At 37.5% G+C, this 19,621-nt stretch overlaps 1 protein-coding gene and 1 long non-coding RNA gene across 7 annotated transcripts in view; one reads left to right on the forward strand and one right to left on the reverse strand.

Annotated features, from left to right (window-relative positions):
* The window catches only part of ATP2B1 (ATPase plasma membrane Ca2+ transporting 1), a 125,224-nt gene that overhangs the window by 3,610 nt on the left and 101,993 nt on the right, over positions 1-19,621 (reverse strand). For 2 of the 6 annotated variants that reach the window (XM_047740771.1, XM_047740772.1), the window contains exons 14-21: positions 19,456-19,543; positions 18,982-19,088; positions 12,137-12,328; positions 11,658-11,871; positions 11,012-11,223; positions 7,212-7,319; positions 5,095-5,277; positions 4,618-4,704 (exon numbers count right to left, since the gene is read on the reverse strand). In XM_047740771.1, the coding sequence (XP_047596727.1) occupies positions 4,618-4,704; positions 5,095-5,277; positions 7,212-7,319; positions 11,012-11,223; positions 11,658-11,871; positions 12,137-12,328; positions 18,982-19,088; positions 19,456-19,543 (1,191 nt within the window). Of the gene's footprint in view, positions 1-1,998; positions 2,071-4,552; positions 4,705-5,094; positions 5,278-7,211; positions 7,320-11,011; positions 11,224-11,657; positions 11,872-12,136; positions 12,329-18,981; positions 19,089-19,455; positions 19,544-19,621 lie in introns of all 6 variants that reach the window. The other 4 variants (XR_007129347.1, XR_007129348.1, XM_047740774.1 and 1 more) reach the window with 4 other exon arrangements.
* LOC125106554 (uncharacterized) lies at positions 1,275-13,820 on the forward strand. The gene is made up of 3 exons (XR_007129351.1): positions 1,275-1,339; positions 8,941-9,012; positions 13,569-13,820. It is a non-coding gene; the product is annotated as an uncharacterized LOC125106554 (long non-coding RNA).

Here is a 19,621-nt window from a genome sequence, read left to right on the forward strand (position 1 = left end):
CATCATACACAAGCTTTAGCTGATTTTTAAAATTAAAAAAAAAATGTAAGTCTTGAAAACAATTCAAATAAGTTAAACAAAGTCAAGCACAGAGGGTTACTATTCATCATGCTAGGAATTAGGGTGTCACCAACTATGAAAAAGCCAAGCAAATATAAGCTGAATGCCACAATGAACTCACATCTACCCCGCTATTCCCTTAATTACAAAATAAAGAGACAAAACCCAAATAAGTATCTATAAAATGCCATTAAACAGCTATAAATATTTGAGTATATGCCATTTGTCTATAAAGGATTAGTGTTTTTCTCTGTAACACATTAAAACTTAAATCACTTTATATACTAGAGTTCACTGAGAAGAACAGATTTAAAACAAAAGCCCAAAACCCCTGCTGTTGTTCTGTCAACAATCTCGCAAAAACACAAGGTTTTTTGGTATTTTTGCCCTTAAACATACACCCCAACAACTCGCCCCCCATACAAAAGTTTGCTGTACAGAGGAAGAGAGGTTAATGGGTAATTAATGCAAAAATAGTGCTGTACACACTGATATTAGGTCTTATTAACCTAGTGTCATACAGACTTTCAAAACAAAAAAAGGGACAAAATCCACAGAATTGAGCATCTACTCAGTATCAATTCAAACACAGTGTTTGCTTTTGCATTGATTCTAATGAATCTTGTTTAGTAATGAAGACATCATTTATCATAATGTTAAGAGAAATCATGAATACTGGTATTCCAGAAAAAAAGACCATCACATCGGAACCATCTCTAAGACAATGGTGATGAAAAAATTAACACATTTCTTCAAATGATATTTGAATGTATTTTTTTTTAAAGGGTAACATTTATTTAGGCCCACTTCTTTTCTTTAATTGTATATATCTAAGATGTAAAAGTTGATGATTTGATATACATATACACATTGAAATTATCATGACAGTCAAGCTAATTAACATAATCCATCACCACACATTGTCACCATTTGTGTGTATGTGGTAAGAATAATTAGGATTCCGCCCTCTTAGCACATTTTAGGTACGTTAAGTACAGTATTGTTACCTAGAGTCACCATGAGATACATTACATCTCTAGATCTTATGGGTCTTTGCATGAACTGAAACTCTGTACCCTTTCATAAACATTTCCACATTTCTCTCTACCCCTAACCACCATTCTACTCTCCATTTCTAGGAGTTTCACTATTTTAGAGTCCTACTTTTGGGAATGTATCCACAGGAATAAAATCAGAGATACGTGCACTCCTTTATTCCCTGCAGCATTATAAATAGCCAAGATATGGAAACGTTAAGTGTCAACTGAGAGATGAACAGGTAAGGAAAATGTGGCGTATATACATACAAGGAATTTTTAAAAAAAATTTATTTATCAGAGAGTGAGCGAGCAAGTGCACAAGCAAGGGGTACAGCACAGAGGGAGAAGACGACTCCCCGCTGAGCATGGAGCCTGATGTGGGACTTGATCTCAGGACCCTGGGGATCACAACCTGAGCTGAAGGCAGATGCTTAACCGACCGAGCCATACTAGGTGTCCCTACATACAAGGAATTGTTCAGCCTTAAGAAGAAGGGAATTCTACCATTTGCAACACAACATACGCTCAGTTCTGATTAAAACTGATTAAAATATCTCTCCTCAAAGCTATCTTCCTGCATTTACCAAGCCCTGCCTGCTGGAGGCTGCTTTACTTCTTGCTCACTTAGCTCTATGAAGAGTGTAGCATGGTGAAGCGAGGAAGACAGAGGTTAAAGGTCTGAGTGTGAACTCCAGCTCTGCTACCTGCTAGCTGAGGAACCCTGGACAAACCGATTTCCTCAACTATAAAATGGGAAGTAACAGTGGTACCTACCTTACCGGGTTGTTACGGGAGAGTCATTAGTGAGTTAATACATGTACAAACTTAAAACCGTGTTAGTGCACAAGTATCAATGTCATGCCAGGGCTTGTCACACTTTAATGTGCATGCGAAGCACCTGGGGATCTTGTTAAACTGCAGATTCTGAGTCAGGAGGGGCCTTCGGTGGATCTGACAGTTAATGTAAAGTCTGGAACACAATTATACAGAAATACAGTAAAGAGAGCATACCTAAGGTCATGTGACAACCTCCACATGAAGAGTCAATTATCCAAGATGTTGCTGAAATAAAAATGAATACACAGCACCCACGAGATACAACTGTCTAGGAAGTCTAAGACGAAGCTAATCATGAGGAAACAATTAGATCCATAATGCAGGATGAGACAACTGGCCTGGTTTCTTCAAAAAAAGTCAATGTCAAAACATACATACATACATACGTACAGAGAAAAAGGATCAAAATTGCTCTAATAGAGGACATTTTGGGGCAACTGGAGAAATCCAAATAGGGACTGCACACAATAGAATGATACCAAGGTTAAATTTCTTGGATGTGATAATACAGTATGATTATATAGGAGACTTAGTTTTAGGTGGTACATGAAGGATTAAGAGACGGAAATGTCAGGATATTTGTCACTTACTTTCAAGGTACAGAAAACATGTATACACTAATATAAATATAAATATATAGAGACAGATAAAGCAGACATCATAAGCGATTAAGTGGTAAATCCAGGTGAAGGGTATTCAGGTATTCATCTTTCTACTTGTCTGTTACTTAGAAATTTTTCAAAAATAAAATTCTGAGGGGGTCTTCCAGGACAAAGTCTCATTTTGCATCCTTCTTACAGGATACAGAGAGAAGCCCTATCCCTGCTTTCCACTCCAGTCTCGCCAACACCTGACATTTTATTACTTTTAGTACCTGTCACTGAGGCCTGCTTTCCTCAACTGGTAAACTTCTATCGAAGGTCAGCTTGGGTTACTTCCTTTGGGTACTGTGTCCTGACTTCCCGAAGTGGGTTAAGGACTCTACTGTAAAATTCCATGTTTCATTACCATGTAGGAATCCTCAACTACTTGCTCGTTGCCTCTGAGACTGCGCAGTCTGGGGCTTCTAGCGCAGCTCTGGCATACGGTAGGCCTTCTGTACATGTTTACGTATCGCAACTACAGAAACATTAATTAATAGTAGGAGATGAAAGAATGAATGGTAATAAGCCCTCAAGAGCCAGGAACGATGTGAGACCCATAGATACAGGGAGGAGGGATATAACTGACATCAGCTGTCCTAGGCATAATGCCAGGCAATTTACATACACCATTTCATTTAGGTCAGGTGCAGAAGCAGGGTAATTTTCAAAAGAAAGATTCCTATCTGTCCACGTATGTAAACGGAACATCCTGCCCAGCTGAACAGAGTCGTTTTGTCCTTAGGAGTACTTGATTATTCTTTGCTCGACATCATGCTGCCTCTGCTTATTAGCCATGGACCAGTCATTTAAACTTCCAAGTCAGTTTTCACACCTGCAAAATGGGACAGTTCCTGTTCTGCCTGTTTTACAACACTGTCAGAAATGACAAATGACAATTACTTATGCAAACAGGTACCGAGTAAACTGTCCTCCTTAGAACAGCATTGTTTTCTTCTTCAGTTTATCCTCTCTCCAGCTTTCTCATGTTTCCTAGTCCTTAACTGGGAGAGGACCAGATGCCCAAATACAAGATTAAGCGTAAGTATTCTAGCGGATTTCGGGGATGGGATGAATGATGGGGTGGGCTTTGTATCGTTAGTGCCTCCAATATTCTGAGAATCTACCATGCACAGTGAGGATGACAGGAGGTTAGAAGGCTTTTGGAGAATTTGCCATTTACTGAAAACCTGAAAGAAAATGTATTATTCTAGTCAATTAACAGAAATTATGACATGTAATGGGATTTAAGAATCAATCAATGGTATACTTTCTTTACTTCCTTGGAAAACTTAATAGAACATTTCTTATCTAGGATGCAATTTTAAATTAAACTGATAATATAGATGAAAAAAAAAAACAACCCATTAAAAACCAGAGAATTTTGAAGCTTACACAGGGACCCCGTCTCAAAAACAAATAAGTAAGTAAATAAATTCAAAGCATGGCCACAAAATCTAGGCTAAGAAGGCAAACAACTGGCCATATACTGACATTTTTTCATGGTACCAACTTAACTTTGCCAACTAAACAAGATGAAAAGTCAAAAATGTTAGATTCATTTTTAGCTTTAAAAATATAATTTCTTGGTTCGGACAGATCATTTTCAAATCACATGCTTTTGGAAACCATGCAGTACAAACATGTTTAAAGGCATATACTCAAAAATTTATAGTAGTTTCACAAATTCTAAGCTACAGTTTTATTCCCCGTATTAACTATCAGAGTTAGCAGAGAGACAAGCTCACGGGTTTCCTATCTAATCTTTGGTTGAACTGTTCCACCTCCTATCTAACCCTCTAAGAAATAAAACAACAACAACGACAACACTTTGAGGTCTCAATCCACTTTACGAAAAGAAAGCTTTATGAAAAGCCTGAACGATGAATTCAAACATTAAGGAGAAAATGAGAAACGTTAGGTGTGTGAAGTAGGAAATGTTAATTTCATGCACTTAGGAACACACACTCACACCCCACAGTAGTAGAAGCAGTAGAAGAGGAAAACACTACATGTGTAGGGGTAGAAATATTTGTTACATCATGATGCTGGCTGGCGATGGAGGGTTGCCGCCTTAGAGCTCCCTGAATGGAACTTCCACTCTGGAAAGCATTCACTACATCCATCTGCAAGGAATCAGAGATTGTGACAGCTTGCTCAGCAAGAGAGAGAGAGAACAAGAGAAAGGACCATTCCATCTATCAACATATAAAAAGTAAAGAAAAAGGCACTTTTTACAGAGCAGATAAATACGCAAGAGTAGCATTTTGAGATGGAGTGGGGCGAAAAAGCTAGGAAAAAAGGAGCTGAGGGGGCATATAGACACATTCCTTCACCATCAGTTAAAATTTTCACTCATTCCAGGCACCAGTATTATTTTTTTCACAAGAATATGTTTTGTGGGTTGGGAAGGCTAGAAAGGAAGTTAAGGAGCACATTCAAACCTCCTCCCCAGGTCCCAGAGCCCTTGGCCCCCAGCTCCCGTCACGGCTCCTACCTCTCTACCAGGCCCATACCTGCGTTTGGATTCTGTTCAGACCTCTGAACCACAAGATCTGCCCGCGCCGCAGCTCCCTTTCAGCGTGGTCAATCTCTTCCACGTCCTCTGCGAGCTCCTCCTCCGGGATTTCTTCCTTTTGTGTGCCATGACCAGCTTCTTTTAGGAATTTTAAACGGCTAGTTGGAATTGTTGAAATTAGCTACAACACAGGGGAAAGAACTTAGAAATAAATCAAAACCGAATGAAATTAAACCAACCAACCGCAATATAAAAGGCGTAAGAAGTCCCAAGTGTGGCCCACTACTGTCACCACGAAGCAGTGAGATCCTGTCCATTAGGCTTTCTTTCACAGAACAACAACAACAAAGTATGTTCTCTTCTTAACTACAGAAAAGATTGGAGTTGGAATGGTAAGAAGTTTTCCTGAGTGGAAATAACCTGATTACAGCTTTCGTATTTTAAGAAAGACATTCAAGACAGTCAAGTGCACAAACATGCTCTGAAATACATATTCAGTTTCAAACTCACATTAATTTATTTAAAATAAAACCAAAATGGCAGGTGGACTTAACTGGATGCAAAATAAGTTTATTTTTCATTAGTGCTGAAAGAGTTCAATGAGAAAAAACATACCAAAACCCCCCCCCAAAGTCTTCAAGGTTAAACTGAACATAGTTTTTGTTTATTAAATGCATTTTTTTTTAACAAAATGAAACTCTTTAAAACTGGATTAATACTGATTGATCATGACACCAAACAGGAACAGATGCCCCAGGAAACACGAAGAGGACAAAAAATAGTAATAAATATGTACTAAATTGTGAGTGTTAATAGCCATTCCTTTAGGAAGTCAGGCTTATCAGGAGGAAACAAGCACATGGTCCGGATCAGAACTGCTTAAAGACCTTCTAGTCCAACCAGCTCATTTCACAGAGGTGGAACAGGTCTCCTGACAACCAAGATCAGTGTTCCTTCTACCAGGACACACGTAAAATCAATAGACAATGTCAACCAAAGCCAGGAGCTGATCCCCGTTGGATATGTTGGTTGTACTGAATTTCCTCTTCCTGCAATTAGCCAGATGGTCTGGGAGGCTGTGGGATTCTATTTTGCCTATGAGGGAACATTATGAAATAACTAGAATGGTAATCAATAAAGAAAGGTGGCCCGAGTATGGATCCCAATACTTAAAAGAAGATCTCTATTAATGAGTCATGCAATAGGACTAAGAAGAGAAACCTCAGAACCTAGAAACTTAATTAAGAAAAAGGTAAGTCACATAAAGATTGAGTTAAGTTTCAGTAAAACCTGGACATTCGCTTAGACTGACTTGCAGAATGACAGTGCATTAGCTCACACCAGGTACACATCATAACATATGTTAACTTTCGTTTATGAAAATGTTAGTAGACGATCAGTTACTTTTATAGTAATGGCAATGGACTTAAAATGAACACTGCACACACCAACACCACTTATCTTTTTAAACTAATGTCATGCCTTCGTGTCAGTTGCCTATACCAAACATGAACTCTCTTATTTTTCATGCATTGTATTTTATACATATATTGTTACAGCCAATCAATCCAAAGAGCTGAAAATGTCATTTTGTGGCCCATTTATCCAGATACCACTATTTTTTCATGGAAACATTCTCTAAGTGAACTGAAACTCGAGCTTTTTTTTTTCTTAGCTATATTTTGGGTTAAATTACATAATAAAACGATGAAACATCTCAGGTATAACATCGTAATATTTTTGTAAAAATATTTTCTCTGAAAATGCAAAAATAGGTCATAGAGCAAAAGACAGAGATACCAGCATCTTAAGCAGTTAAAAATGCATCCTCTTAATAACTGTTGTAAACTTGTTCTAATAAATAAATTAAGAAACTATGTAAGAAATTTGAAGTGTTTTATTACATAGGCATAACCATAACAATAATAACATGAGAACAGATACTACATTAAAAAAAAAAAACAAGAAAACATATCCTTGAATACCCTTTCTTGACCCAGAATGGCAACTACTTAGAATTAAGTAACAGAATTGATTAAAGAAAATACACATTGGAAATTTAAAAGAAAAAAAAATCACTTTATAGGTTTGAACAAAAAATGATGAGCTTTTTACCTGGCCCCAGAGTAACGTTCCCATTCCTAGGAATATTGACCATAGCCACTGTTCTATTGAAAGTTCTGAACAACTGAAAGGTTTTCCACCAAACTGCACAATTATTATCTGGAGGAATAATCAAGAGTAAATTTATTTAAATCTTTTAAACTTGACATTTCATACACTTCAAAAATTACCCAAATCTGTATCCTTTAAAACTCAAGCTGAATAATGATTATCCTGATGGTGACGTGTATTGTCATATTCACAGCTGAAAATAAGACAAATGAAAATAAATTGAAATCTCTGCTCAAAATTTAAAATGCATGTATATTTCATGATTATGTTCAGTTAAAAAAAAAAAATTCTCCTGATCAGGAAAATAACTTTACGTTGTTTCCAATATGATCCAAGTAACTATACTCCCTTGTATTGTTAATACAAAGAATTAATTTCTTTGAATAATTTATGCTTTTCCATAAAAGACAGTGCACTTTTGTGGAAAAAGACCACAAATATTATGAAAAGTGAACATGATAGTCAATCTTTCTTGTTTCCCTCCTACATAGCTGTTCATTCTTAGTTCACATTTAGATGTCCGGACAAATAGGAATGGTAGAAGAGGACAAGTGATTTGCGAAATTCTATGAGACACGGTGCTTACTTAGGTGGTACACTCTCAGAAATTTGCTCCCCCTTATAAATAAGAGAGAAGTCCAATGACCGGCATAGATAAAATCCTTAATACAGTGCTTATGCTTCTCTCCTTACTTTCAAAGACCTAAGACCATACATAGGAATATTAAGAATTAAGTACCAATATTCACCCTCTTGTGAGTCTGACAGTCTTCTCTTTGACATGGCAGTGAGTAGCTGCCTAATACTGAAGTAAAAGAGAATCAATTTGGTATTAACCTTTTAAAACTTCTTAAGGTACGAACTCCGATCTTTGTAGCTGTATTAGACTTCAAATTCAAGTGATATGTATTTGGCAATTCCAGTGTTCTTCTAAGTCAGGATTATTTCTACACTTGTACCAATGGATTCCCAGTCAATCATAACTAATTTGGCAGTCTTCCTTGGATTTTAATAGAGATATCAAACTAAAATAATTTTCCTTGGTAAACCAAGAAAACAAGCACAAAAGCTCAACATTTATTTGAGTGTTTTCCATTTCTTCTTTTTTTTTAATTTAAACTTTATCTTTTGGTATTCTTAATAAGGACGTGAAAGGTGTATTAAGATGCTGGGCAAATGATCAATGATTGATATGACTGTACTAATTCAGTTTTGTAAGAAATAATAACCTTTTATTTTAGAGTTGTAAGGAATAAAACTTCCTAATTACTTGGGGCCTTTACTTCTAAGAACAAGAGAGTAAGTTTCCACATACTCTTTAATATATCCCTCAGATCAACAGGATACTACAGAACTGTGTAACTGTGCACAGATCCATTTTCCAAAATGAGTGCTGAGGGAGCCTTGAATCAGGTGCTACCTTCTAAAATTTGGAAGTAGTGGCATTAAACAGAGTTCAACAAGTTTCTTAACCATAGGATTTCCCAAAGCCTTTGATTTAATTTAAAAAAGAGAAAAGAGAAAAAAGAAAAAAAAGAAAAAAAGCAGCCATCATTTGAATATCTCCCTCCCAGGGAGTAAGCTCAGAGCTTCCCGTGTGCATGGTCTCTCTTAATGCTTCAGTAATTCTGTGATGCAGCCTCATGTATATATTGTCCCCATTTCACAGATGAAGAAGCTGCAGCTTGTTAGAGAGTCACACAGTTACTAAGAGGCAACGAACTGACCCCATGACTGACTCGTAAGTTTGTACTTGTAACTATAATATTATATTGCTTTAATAAACTACAACAGGTAGTAAATATAGGCAATATTTCCTATACTTATCTGAGGATGTAAGAGCAACCGAAGGAACCAATGTTTCGTGAAACGTTATTTTGAAAACACTGATTCTGTGTTAATCGCTAGAAAGTAGGAGATAAAATATTTACAAAGAATTCAGGATTATTATGTACTTTATGATCTGTCAAAAAAAAAAAAGGCAAGAAGAAAAATCAGCTAGTAAGTGAAAGAGACAGAAATGAAATTGAATACAATTTATAATAGGAAGCCCTTTCAGGGACCTCTGCTCTACAATCAAGACTCTGGCTAGACGATTTCAGAAGTAAACAGAACAAGATATGTGTAATCAAGGTCCATGTTTTCCTACCCAGCTAAAACTGGCTACAAAAGTGCTATTCAAAGTGCCACTCCATGATAAGAAGATAAGGAACAGGCACTAGTGTACAAATCGATGCATGTTTGCATAGCAGAATCACTGCTGCTATTACTTACAAACACACACCTCCAGCAACGAAACAAAAACCCTCCCTTGAAACACAGGGTGATTAATGAAGCTGCGGATTTATAGTCTGACACATGCTTCTTACCTCACTGTGGACTTGTAATGAACGGACCAGGAGCTGGTCCACAGACTATACTTTTGAGTAGTACTGGCTTATTTATGAGGCACTGATGAATGATACCCTCCCATTAAACTGTTCTGGGTATATCAATCTTTGCTGGGAATCAAGTTACCAGATTTGCTTGATAGAGAGGCAGTTAAAATTTCTGCAGTCCTCATATATTAGGAAGATAAAATAAATCCAGTTTTATAGCAAGGAAAAGCTAAAATTTTAACATGTCGTGAACAATACTTTTTTACAAACCTGAATAAAATACTTCCAGAAAATACTTGTTGCAAGTAAGCAACATTTTCCCTAAAGTTTATGGAAATTGAAAGCTAAAACAGAAACAATTATTACAGAAACAATTAAGTCTAGGGTTTTGGTACCTAGAGTACATAAGCCATGGCTGAATAAACTTTAAAATTCTTCAGTCTTCATTTCAAAACAAGCCCCATCACCGTCTGACTCCTTCAAGCTCACTGTTTAATTTTAAATCTTGTTTTGATGGTATAGGGAACTCTTGAACAACACTATTTAAATTGCCCAAGTTCATTTATACATAAATTTTTTTCAGTAAACACAGTACAGTCCTGTAAATGTATTTTCTCCTTATGATTTCTTGGTAACATTTTCTTCTCTAGCTTCCATTATTCTAAGGATATATATACGACATGTAAAATATGTGTTGACTATTTTATGTTATTTGTAAGGCTTCTGGTCGAGAGTAGGCTATTAAGAGTCTTGGGGGAGTTCAAAAGTTATACTCAGATTTTCACCTGTGCTGGGGTAGGCTGGGGCAGGGAGGGGGTGGGAGTTGGTCCCCCATCCCGTGTTGTTCAAGAGTCAGCTGTATTACAAAATCAAAAACTAGCATGTACCAACTCAGGAAGCAGCATTCAGAATCACGTGACTCTTAGAATATTCATTTCAAGTACTGTTATTTAATAAATGTAACCATAGATACAATTACTATCAATTGCTTGAAGCCATTAAGTGATCACTCTAGCTAGGCTAGAAACTGGTAAACAGTAGGATTTGCCTTAAATAACATTAAAATTATGAGAGTTTTGATAATGATATAAACAATCGGTATCAGCTTATGTGTAAAGTATCACAACCACGGAATCAGTAGTGCAATTAAAATAGTATTAGCTTTATATACTCTGCTCAACATGGGATTTCAGGATACAGCATATTTTCACTCGACGTATGGTATTTAAAATCTTTTAAGGTGTCATTAAGGCAATATATAGAAGCCCCACACATGCAGCGAACAATTTCTGGGAACAAGCTGTTTATCTAATATCTCCTACATGATCATCAAATTCGAAACTATCTTTTCCAATTACCCACCTGTACCACAAAAGTGCCTAAAACAATTGTGCAGAAGATGGCATTATTAAAGATTCCTTCGAACACATTTCTTTCACCGTGAATTTTCCGGGCATTTATTTCATTGAAAAGTTGCATCAGCACAAAGGTATTAAAAACAATAGTATAATGTTCCGAAGGAGGAGCGTGCAAAGGAGCATTTCTTCCACTATCAATATCAAAAAACTTTTCTCCTGAAAGAATGAAAAATTACTACTTTGTAATTATCATACAAAACAATTTAACATTTCAAGAAAAGTATGCAATAATACAACCTAGCCAGAGCTTTATTTGATCTCGAATAACAGCACGGGTTAAGTTGGAAAAACCTGGGGTCATCTAGTACAACTCCATTGTTTTATAGATGTGGACGCCGAAACCCCAAAACTATGATATTTAAGTTAGTGGCAGAGCCAGGACAAACAAAAAAATCAGGACTCTTTTTACTTCCTCCCACTGTCTATCATAGTGCTTTCCTAAGCAACATCCACTGACAAAGAGGAGAAAGATACATGGGCGGTCAGAAACAGAACTTATGTTCTTGAAGAATCTGCAACATTCAAACATCTGGGATGGTATTAGCTTGGAACAAAAACAACCGAAGCTTTATCAGGCATTGAATTCTTACCAGCGAATAAGAGTGTAAAGACTACTACAAGTTGATAGAATGCATGACCCAAAATATTCTTCATCATGGTGCGTGAGATGAGAGGCTTATTTCTACCATAAGGCTTCCGAAGCAAGAGAGATTCAGTGGGGGGTTCAGTTGCCAGAGCCAGGGAAGCGAGCGTATCCATTATGAGGTTTACCCACAGCATCTGCACAGCCTTAAGCGGTGAATCCTAGAAAAGATAGGTTTCCTAATAGAAATTCACAACTATTCAGGGACTCAGCAATTCTCAGGAAGCCTTCTGTAGTTAAAAACTCAAAGAACAGAACAGGATAACATTTTCATATTAATTAACCTACATTGTTAAGCTTCAAGTGATTCAAATGTTTAAGTACTTTAAAACGGTAGCTTATACACACATTTTTGCTTTAAAACAAACATGTTTTAATGAAAAACAACAACAATAACAACAACAACAACAACAACCGTGAACCTACTTGAGTAATACAGGCGCCTGTGAAAGCAACTATCACTGCGACCACGTTAACAGTGAGCTGGAACTGAAGAAACTTGGAGATGCTGTCATAGACATTTCGTCCCCACATAACCGCTTTAACAATGCTTGTGAAGTTGTCATCCGTGAGAATAATGTCAGAAGCTTCTTTAGCTACGTCCGTTCCAGCGATACCCTAATAAGAAAAATTCTGTGAATTAGACTAAACGTTTGAAATACAACGTTTAAGTATCCAAAAGGGCAGCAGTATACGATAAACCAAAACTTGCCATTATATTGAATGACTAATGACTCACATTTACTGTAAAAGAAGGTAATTTAGTTATTCTACAGTATCTCTCAGAAAGCTATTTTACCTAAACAAAAATCAAACAAAGAGTAAGGTATGGAAAATAAAGTTCAAGTTGGGTTTAAAAAAAGAATGCATCACCCAAGTTCCTCCCTAAAAGTCACACAAAAAGGTGTATTAAAATAAAAACGTACAAAATCCAAGTTAGTGGGAAAGGAATACTGCAAGGAAATCTTAAGAGGCCGGAGAGGAGATAACCAAATCGAAAGTAGGCTGGCAGACCCCAGAGAGCTGAATCCTAAGCCAAGAGTAGGGAAAGCAGAGGATAACTTTCTTTGCACAACAGACTTTCCTACATAAGGCTCAGTACTTGGCAGCACCAGGCAGCACTGGAAGGAGGGGTAAAGGTGTGAATAAAAATTGAAGGACTTCTTGAAAGTCTACCAAAGACACTGAAGAAGTACCCAGAAGGTCCAAACTAAGAACAACTCTGTCCCTCAAGAGTAGAATGGGATGGGTTAGCAAGCTGTAGATTAATAATCATGAGTTAAACTACAGTGATACACAACACAGATGAATTTCATAAGCATAATGACGAATAAAGGATGCTGGACTCAAAATACATCTAAGATTCTTAGGTTCACAGTTCGGAAACGGACAAAAGTAGTCTTCAGAATACTAGTTATCTTTGCAGAGAGATAGGGCAATGTTTAGAAGACAGTGTGATTGAAGCTTCAGGTAACAATCTATTTCTCGCCTTACACAGAACAGGTTTGCTCACTTGTGATAATCCATTCAGTTGTACATTTATGACTTATGCACTTTTCTATATGTGTGTTTTATGTTAACAACAAAATTAGAAGAAAAGGCAGCTAAGTCCTCAAGGCCTGTTCCCAGGTCCATGCAACCAAGTGGCAATTTGCCATGCCCTCTGACCTGGAAGAAGACTGCCTGGTAATCTATCAGAGAGGGTATGACAAAGACAGTGCAGACTGTGGGAAGGCGGGGAGGAGGTACCAAGCACTGCTGAGTATAGGGGTGCGCTACTTAAAAAAAAAAGGGGTTAAGGCTAACTCTGCTTAATGAGTATTGAGACCACCACCCCCTTTCTCTTCTTGTTTTCCAGAACACCAGTATTCAGGAGTGCCCCCTAGGTAACAGATTTGAAGATTCTTTTCTGGGAAATTTGATCATCTGAAGAGAAAAGACCTGAAAATACTACAATTCAAAGTACACTAAGGAAGTGAAATAGCCAAGCCAGATCACTTTACTGAGAAGCTTCTCATCGACAAATCCCACACACAGCCCCAAGGCTTTCCAGCTTTCCACCAGTAAATATGCAGAGACAACCAAGAATCATCCACGTGACATCTGAGGAAAGACTAAACCAAAACAGACTTTGCAGAGATGAAAGCTTATTTAAGAAGCCAAATCCTTACAGAGGTAAAAGGCACATCAATGAAACATGAACAGAATACTAAAACAAGGGCAAAAAAGTTAGTGATCTAAAAATAACTCTTGGAGATTAAATATATGGATCACAGAAACTTAAAAACAACAACAACTCAGAAACTAAGGAAATGTCCCTGAAAATAAAGCAAGATGATAAAGGTATGGTAAGCTGGAAAAAAAACACAAGATAATGAGTCCAAGCAGTTCAAGAACTGGGATTGGGGACGGTGGTGGATGTTCCAAAAGAAGAAATGGTGGAGACAAAGTAAGCCTAGGATCAAATAATTTCACAGAACTGAAGAATATGAGTTTATTTCATAGTAGAGAGTTGTTCTATGACAAAACATCATTACGTTTCAAAAGACTGGAAACTAAGGAAAGACGTATGCATCTCCAGAAAGGGGGGAAAAAAAGAAAACCCACAAGAGGTTCAGAATTCAGAATGGTATGTAACAATGGAGGAATGGATTCAAAATTCTGAGTGAAAAACTGATTTTCAAACGAGACTTCTATACCAAGTCAGATTAAGACTCAAGAGTAAAAAGAGGGTGGAGATTTCAGTCATAAAGTTACGAAAATGTTTAACTCTCATAAACTTTTCTTCTCAGAAAGCTAATGGAGAAGACAGAGTTACTCCACAAGGGAGTAAATCAGAACAGACAATGACATCGAGTCCAGGAAATACCAGATCCAACATGACAGAGGAAAAGGAAATCCTCAGGTATGGAGAACAACGAGACAGCTGGGTAGCAGGCCTGGCAGAGGCCACACTCAAGCTTGTCAGAAGGTCTGGGAGAGGAATCTCTAAGGAGGTAAAAATGTAGAAGTGCTAGGTGATCCTGATGTAAAGAATGGAGAATTTGGTGATGAATTCATTTTAAGCACCTACAAAAACTAAGCACAAATGTGAACACATTTAAAAAAGAAAACTCATTTAAAATAAAGAAATAGATTTAAAAAGGGAATGAGACAACAAGAAGTTGTTCAAGGAAGTAAGAGTCAGGATGGTAGACTACACAGCTCAGCTTAGAACAGCATTTATAGGGTGCCTGGGTGGCTCAGTTGGTTGAGCAACTGCCTTCGGCTCAGGTCATGATCCCGGACTCCCAGGATTGAGTCCCGCATCAGGCTCCCAGCTCCTTGGGGAGTCTGCTTCTCCCTCTGACCTTCTCCTCTCTCATGCTCTCTCACTCATTCTCCCTCAAATAAATAAATAAAATCTTAAAAAAAAAAAAAAAAAGAACAGCATTTATAGTCACAATAAGGGCTGTATACTGGTCTATCGGAAATTATGATCTAATTCTGGGGCAAGAATGACAGGGTAGGTCCTCTGTAGTATGCATTACGGAGGGGAAGTGGTGTGCCTGGTGTGCCCGTCGAAGTGTCAAATATTTATCTTCGCCAGCGAGAAGTCAGTAGCAAGTGCTTTATTGTAAACAAATAAAAAAGCACCATCATGTAATTTAAATATATGGAGGCAAACAATTAAGGGAAACAAAGAGCTAAAATAGTTGGTTTCCTTTTGTCAAAAAAAAAAAAAAAAGAGCTGGAAGAAGTAGGGGGCTTAAGCAATAAGTCTTATAAAATGGCTTGACTTTTTTTTTTTAAGATTTTATTTATTCATTTGACACAGAGAGATCACAAGTAGGCAGAGAGTCAGGCAGAGAGAGAGGGGGAAGCAGGCTCCCCGCCGAGCAGAGAGTCCAATGCGGGGCTCAATCTCAGGACCCTGAGATCACAACCTGAGCTGAAGGCAAAGGCTTAACCCACTGAGCCACCCAGGTGCCCCATGGCTTGACTTTTTAAATCCATTTAGTGTATTGATAACACAAAAACAAAGTTCAAGTTTTTCTCAAAAATATTCCATGAGGGAACAATCTTAATTTAAAATTTTAGCCTCTAGCTTCTAATCAGAATATTTTACTTTTAATGTACAACATATTTAACACATTTAAACCTCATCCGTCTTCCTGCCTCTCATCACTTCCCATCTTTTTCATATGCAAATCTCATCACTCCCTTGTTCAAAATCCTTCAAAATATAAAAAGCAATTTTGAGATGTTAATTGGTGTCCAAATAAAAATGAGTTCCACTGTCAAGTAAGTCTGGGGAACTTCCACCAGAAAAAGTTAAATAGCTTTTTTAACGAGCTTCTCTGAGTTGTGTGCCACCATGCATGGGAGTCTCCAAACTTCCCTTACTCCATCGGAAGTCTGTCTGGGCGGGGCTGATGTACCAGATGAAAGAACAAACTCCTTATCTCAGTATTCAAGGCTCTTTGCAGGTGCTGCCTGCCGATCCACCGGACTTCATAGCCCATTCTCCTCCAAGAGCACACCCCTTCTAGACAAATTCAACTTCTTGTAGCTCACGAAGGTCCCTGCACTGTACTTCTCCATCTCCTCTTCTCTGTCCCTTAACCTTTCCCAGTCTCCCCAGGCAGAGCCCCCCTCCTTGACACACACCTTGTGTTGTGTCTGGTCCTTCCCTGGCTGCCACTACGCTCTGAGTACTTATTCCCCTGTGTGCCGAACCTTGAGGAGACAACTACTCACTTCTAATGTTTCTGGACCAGAATACTGAGAACAGCTTCTTAATATGTGGAGAATAAACAAACAAATCCTTTATTAATCCAAAGTTTAAAAAGACAGTATTTTAATTACCTTAGGGAAGATTTTACTACTAAAGATGTATTTGGTTATAGAAATCCATCATGGAATTCAGGCTTTGAACACAGAGATATCTGTATGTTATGGTTTGCTGAATTTTGGTAAGGATAATGTAATATAATAACATAATATAGTCGTTATTTTAAATGTACCCATAGAGGCTTGCAAATCGAAAGGAAATCTTTGGCGAGTGGCTATATAAAGCCAGACCTCTTTGCAACCTAATCATATACTTATATTAGAGTCCTCTGCAAATCTTATTTTATTGTTGAAAATTTTATTTCAATGTTGACTTTTCTAAGTAAATATAGAGTGTGTATAAATATACACACAGACACACAGACACAGACACACACACACACATACACACAGAGGATATACAGATAGTATTCTAAAATGCTATTTCTGCCTGCAAGGGAAGAGAAATTTAATAGGGACTAATCAGTAGCAATTTCTTGCAGGTATCTATTAAAAACTCAAGTCAAATAATTTTGTCTTGCAGTTTTAAAATATGAAATTGGACAACTGAATAAATACACAAAGTAAACTCAGGCTTGACTGAGTGCTTTGACATTCAAGTCATTCCTTCTGTCTTCTAAAACAGATTTAGATTTTTGACATGCTACTTTAAAAAAAAGGTGGTACCACGGGCCTAAAACCTCAGGGCTTCCAAGTGAAACAAAGCAGTCACTGTACTGTGTTTCTGTTTGTAGTACTATATTTACCTGTGTGCACTGAAAGTCCTTAGCATCTGCCTTAAAACACTGAAGCTCTGGGAAGCAAGCTTTTTATTTTTTAAAATGAACTGTAAGTCAATGCCCTCTTGGTCAGCTGTCCCGATGAAAGTCACAGAGTCCTGCTACGTGCTCAGAGCAGCAGAGAGTGATCGTGTGTTCCTACAATGAACAAGAATCCTACGTGCCCACAGCCAAAGGGACAGGACCTCAGTATTCCTTCTCCCTTAAGCTACTTTGCACAAGTCTTCACGAGTTCAGACAAATGTGCTCCCAGCCATAATGTGTCTGCAGTAGGGCAGGGTGGGGAGCTCTGGGTTCACAGCGAGGGGCTGAGAGCACTTCACCCACATAATTTCCTCTTTCCATCCCTCCCATGCCTGCTGAAAGCCTGCCACCATGGTGACGGTTCTGCTACGTCCCTATCTTAGCAACACACTAACAGGGGGACAAATTATACAAATAAATCCTGGTACGCACATGTTTTCTTGTATCTGAAACCTGTGGGCCCAGACTATGTTTTGGAATTCAAGTCTCCCACATTTTAGAATGATAATGACGCACTTATATCCCACCACAAATTTTCCCAGAGGGGATCAGCACCCCATAAAAACATTAATATCTATACAATGGCTATGATTGTTCATGATAAGTGGGACAAAAAGTCCTCACATCCATTCAAAATTATGTCTTGGAGTCAAGAGTCTGTTGCAAATTTAGGGAAGAAATTTCAGTTTTCAGATTTTTAGATTTGGGAATGGTGATTATAGACCTGTACTTTCAAAAAATTAAGTTAAAATTAGAGTATTTGTTTTCTATGGCACTGAAGGTACAAAGATTCATTCCAACACTGAAAAGCTACAAGAAATCAATTCAGAAATATAAAACAACCTAATTTCAGGCACTAAACATTTATGGAGCATCTGTATTTCATGATGTCAATTTTATAATAAATACTTCATCAGTACTATGGCTAGAGTAAAAGAATATAAAAATGAAATGCTGAAATTTTCTAGCACTTTAAATAATCGAATCTAAATAGAAGACTTGGGAGGGCAGGTTTTTTACAATCAAAAAAGGATTATAGCTATTATACATGAAATGATGACGTTCAGTTACTCTTAACAGACATCTTCAGTGGAACAGAAGATTCTCAATTATATTTTTAACTCACACACACATACACATATACTTTCTTTCTCTCTTTTATTCAAAGCCTGTCTCCTGCTTAAGAAGATTATTGTAAGGTTCAGATCAGACAACAAGTATTTATATATTTTGCAGAGTACAAGATAAATGCATGATGTTATAGTTCTTCAAGAGTCACCTTCTAGCCAGATTTCACTGCATCAAATGAACATGGTTACAAACTATAAACTAATTTAGGCACATACTATTTTCACTCAAATCTTGAAGGACAGTGTTTAAAATCAACAGTGGGGCGCCTGGGTGGCTCAGTGGGTTAAGTGCCTGACTTTGGCTCATGTCACAATCTCAGGGTCCTGGGATCCAGCCCTGTGTCAGGCTCCACACTCAGCAGGAAGTCAGCTTCTCCCTCTCCCTCTGGCCCTTCCCCTACTCATGCGCTCACTCTCAAATAAGTGAAAAAAGTTAGCTGCAATCTAGTAACAAACAACTTAGCCAGTAAATTACTTCTGAATATTAAACAGGTTAAGTTCATACCATTGCAAATCCAACATCAGCTTTCTTCAGTGCTGGGCCATCATTTGTACCGTCACCAGTTACAGCTACAACCTGGCGTTGTTCCGACACAGTGCTGTCAATTATACCTGAAAAAAAAGTAAATATTTGTGCTGTAAAAATATCCCCTTTAATTAACAAGGTGATTCTGCAGAGTACCCTGACCAGCCAGTTTTACATACTCAATGTTAAAAATAAACAAATATAGAGAAACGGAAACTGTTGAGGTGTTGGACAAGGACCAAGTCCAGAAACTAAGGTTACACTAAGAGCAATATCCTGTTTTAATGAGGATAAACACAGTTCATGGAAGGTGTCAAAAGGAAATGTATTTAGATTTTATCGGAGGAGATAATATCTAAGATCCAATCTACTATTCAGTATCTATTATTACTTTGGGAAACAGAACACATTTCTGTATGAACAAACGGTGAATTAGCCGTAAAATCCACTCACCTTTAACCAGTGTGTGTTTGTCAGTAGGAGATGATCTGGCAAGTACTCGCAGCTTTGGCCAAATCTTGTCTATCCGCTCTTGCTCAATCTATAAATATTCGTGAAAGTTAAAATGTACCCAAATTAGTTTTATAATTCCCAAATTAGCTATCTGGCATATGTATCA

The sequence above is a fragment of the Lutra lutra genome, chromosome 8, assembly GCF_902655055.1.
Source record: "Lutra lutra chromosome 8, mLutLut1.2, whole genome shotgun sequence".
NCBI classification, from domain to species: Eukaryota; Metazoa; Chordata; class Mammalia; order Carnivora; family Mustelidae; genus Lutra; species Lutra lutra.